Genomic DNA, 3,971 nt, shown 5'->3' with positions numbered 1-3,971 from the left:
TTATGCTTTTAATTTTATCTTACGTTCCGAATTTCTTCGACCGTTTTAAGTGGAACTTTCCAGAGTCTGTGGGTTATATCGGGAATCTTTAGAAGAATTTCTTTTCCATCAAAAATAATTTCTAGTATCTTGAATCTTAAGAACAGTAATAACTGGCGTGAAATCACCATTCTGTCCATCCTCGAGAGGATATAATCTAAGATCGAGTCTACGCTCAAGAGGCATCAAGCGGGATTTCGCAGTGGTCGATCATGAGCCGACCACATTAACACCTTGCGAATTATTCGTCAACAGTCGTCGGAGTACCAATTGCCGCTTTACCTCATGTTCGTCGATTTTGAAAATGCTTTCGATCGCGTTAGTCGTGATGTTATCTGGAGATCGCTTGTTGCTAGAGGCATTCCTGAAAAAATTGTTGCTATAGTAAGAGTCTTACAACAACGCAAGTTGTTTCGTTTTGCACAATGGACAGCTTTCCGATGCATTTGAAGTGCGACAGGGAGTGAGACAGGGTGATGTATTGCCACCGATTCTGTTCTTGCTTGCTTTTGATGATGTTATGACTGCTACGGGGGGTCAACACGAGAGACTGGGTATCCAATGGCGCCTGAAGGAAATATTAAGCCATTTGGACTATGCTGACGACATATGCTTAATGGCAAACAGAAATGGAGACCACAGGCAAATGTGCCACACTCTTCAACAAAATGGGGAGGTGGCTGGCTTAAGGATTAATGCCAGTAAGTCTAAGTTAATGCACAACAGCCGAAACCAACAACAACAGGTTATTGTGAGACAAGTGGCAGTAGAAAAGGTCGCCCAGATGAACTATCTGCGAAGCCATACATTGAGGAAGCCGGACGACAAAATAGCAAAGCAGTGCCTTCAATGGAATTCTCAAGGTAAAAGGCGGCCTTGAAGACCAAAAGAGAAACATGGAAATCATTTGTCATGAAGAAAGCTCGGTCCCAAAACTTGGAGACGTGGTCCCAGCTGAGGTATCGTGCTAGGAATAGAGAGAGATGGAAGGAACTGGTTGCGGCCCTATGCTCCAGGAGGAGTTAAAGTGCTGCTACAAGCAGCCGGAAACGAAGAAGAAGATCTTGAATCTCCCTCTAAATAAATTTCCCTCAGGCAAATATTCAATACAATGCCAGTCAAATATTTATGATCTTATTTTCTTTATGACAACTGATTCCGTAGGAAAATTTTTATACAACTAAGTTCCTAATGGTCGAATTAAGTAAATAACCCTTAAAATTAACTCCAACAAAGCTTCAAAACATACTTATCATTCTTAGATATTGTCGACGATTTTAGAAATACGAGTATTTTAAAAATAATTACCAAAATACTTTATTTTTGTTATTAAAGCTCGTCACCTTTCTATTACCTTTGTCCTTAATCTTATAACTTAGCATTTAATGGAATTTGTAAAATTCCATTTGCAATAAGTTTTTTTACATCCTCAGAACTATGTCCGATTTCAGCTAAAATTTCACAAGCTTCGTCAAAGGGACTTCTATCTTTGTCTAGTTTTATTTCACCAGGAGTTCTACTCAGTTTCGGAGCAGGACTGGGAATAATTTGGCCTTCAGAAGTTTGCATAAATGATTTGCGAGTCACATGGTGGTCATGATTCATAACGTTATTCCAATCTAGAACGGGCTGTACACAAGCATCGACATCTGTGAAGATCTCTGTCCATTCTTGTTGAGTTTTTGTTAAAAATGCTCGGGTGACAAGTTGCTTTCCCTCTTCATTGGGCATGGATTGATTGATGTGCGACAGACCAAGTTTATTGACAAAATTCCTAAAGAACTTCTCTTCCAGTGCACCAACGGCCATAAACTTGCCGTCCTTTGTCTCATAGGTGTCATAGAAAAACGCCCCGGTATCAAGGAGACTCGTGCCACGTTCCCCACCCGACCAAATTGGTTTGTTTTGTGACATCGTTATCCAACTAGAAACATAAGCAGCACCTTCAGTCATTGAACTATCAATAATTTGACCTTTTCCCGATCGATGGCGTTCAAGTAAGGCCATACAAATGCCCATTGCACATAGGAAGCCACCTCCAGCAAAATCGGCGACTATATTTATGGGTGGAGTTGGTTTTTCTTTGTTCCTACCCAGCAAAGACAATACTCCAGAGATTGCAACATAATTTATATCATGTCCGGCACTTTTTGATAAAGGTCCATTTTGACCGAATCCAGTAAGTCGAGCATAAATTAACTTGGGATTATCTTTGCATAGGATTTCTGGACCGAGGTTTAATTTTTCCATGACACCTGGTCTAAAGGGTTCTAATAGGACATCATAAGACTTACATAATTTTCGAATAATATTCTGACCATGGGGTTCTTTCAGATTTACCGGGAGTAATCGTTTTCCTTGACTTAAAACATTCAAAGGATTCTCCAAAACCTGAAATAATATACTTTGCGAGATTTATTTGATTCGAAACCATGTTAATGGATTCTTAATTACTTTGTCTATTACAGTCACGGATGCACCAAAGTCCGAAAGAACCTTTCCACAAAACGGTCCCGGAGCGAGACCACAGAACTCGAGAACCTTAATTCCCTTAAGAGGCATGGTGTAATTCTATTTAAGTATGATTCATAAATATGTGTCTGTTAATTTTGAACGTCTATTTATTTATTTAATCCTTTTTGTAAAAAATTCATGGCTTTAGTTTTGTAAATAAGAAAAATCATAAATTTGTCCAAAGTCCAACGAAAAATGAAATGATAACAAGAAAATCGACAATGACAAGAAAAGAAAGAATACGGAAGAAAAACATAGAATAATTTAAAGTGGTGCCAAAAACACAGAATCATGCATGATGTACACACTAGATTGAAATGAAGCTGGACTACACCTTACGGAAGAGGTAACGGATGTCACTTGATTTATACTGAGTTCGGTTTATCATATCATAATAAATAGGCCTGCTCCTGAACAATGTTTTCAAATCGTGTAGAGTGGCCGTTGGACTACTTTGTGTAAGTATTATGTGAATTCGTTTTTCTATGTAGATAAGTCCGAGACGAAGCATTGGAAGAGTATATTGGGCGTGTAATTGCTGCCAAACGGCCCCAATTGCTGCAAAAAGTCGTCGGAAATTATTTTCAGCTGGAAATTATTCGAGAAAACCCCTGTCGCCACTTGCCTTAAATCATTTAAGAAACATTATGACAAACCCTTATCCGCATCCTTATAATAAATCCGAATTCTTGCTCATAATATTAAATTATATATTTTGATAACCACGGGTCTACGAAAACACCCTTTGTTACCATTGAAGTTTTTTTTTTCTAAACTGTCATGAACGAAAGCGTTAAAAATTTCTACAAACGAATTTTGTATGACCGTTAAGTTGATAGAGAAAGCTTAGACTTTAAAAATATCAAAGAAATAGATCGCTTCATGAATTTTTGGGTACTGCAGAAGCTCTGTTTAAGGTGGGGTGCAGCACGAGCTTACAATCAACCAAAAACAACAACAGTGTTATGATTATGAGCAGTGAGCAGTATTAAAATCCATTCTAGCCGAATAAACCCGAGTTTTTGCGTTGAAATGTGATAATAAATGAAACATGGTTCATGGTGAAAAACTCATTCCAAAAACAAATGGGAAATTCATTGATATGGACTGTTAGTAGCCAACTTCACGTTGGTGTCAAGTATACCGATTTAAGGCCTGCAGTTAGAAATTAGTCAAAACTGAGTTTTCTGCAAAAAGTTTTGGAAATTTTTTGTTTTTGTTTGACGAAATTACCAATACAGAGTGTTAAAGAAATTGGCTCAGGAATAAGTTGTGGAGTTCTATCTGACAATTTTATTAAAAAGATGTACATGTATTAACTTCTTCATAATGCACTAAAAAGATGTACATGTATTAACTTCTTCATAATGCACTAAAGTAGAAGGATGAAATATATGTAAAAAAAAAGTTTGAGATGA

At 37.6% G+C, this 3,971-nt stretch overlaps 1 protein-coding gene across 1 annotated transcript; it reads right to left on the bottom strand.

The window, feature by feature from the left end:
• Window positions 1-1,331: 1,331 nt before the first annotated feature.
• Window positions 1,332-2,748, bottom strand: LOC129949361 (alpha-methylacyl-CoA racemase). The gene is made up of 2 exons (XM_056060764.1): window positions 2,494-2,748; window positions 1,332-2,430 (listed from the first exon to the last, which is right to left on the bottom strand). Exons 1-2 carry the CDS (start codon window positions 2,599-2,601, stop codon window positions 1,408-1,410), a joined length of 1,131 nt encoding a protein of 376 aa, XP_055916739.1. The 5' UTR covers window positions 2,602-2,748; the 3' UTR covers window positions 1,332-1,407.
• Between the last annotated feature and the right edge of the window lie 1,223 nt (window positions 2,749-3,971).

Source organism: Eupeodes corollae, chromosome 3 (genome assembly GCF_945859685.1).
Source record: "Eupeodes corollae chromosome 3, idEupCoro1.1, whole genome shotgun sequence".
Classification (NCBI taxonomy): Eukaryota; Metazoa; Arthropoda; class Insecta; order Diptera; family Syrphidae; genus Eupeodes; species Eupeodes corollae.
The sequence above is the reverse complement of the archived record's forward strand: the minus strand, read 5'-3'. Positions and strand labels throughout refer to the sequence as shown.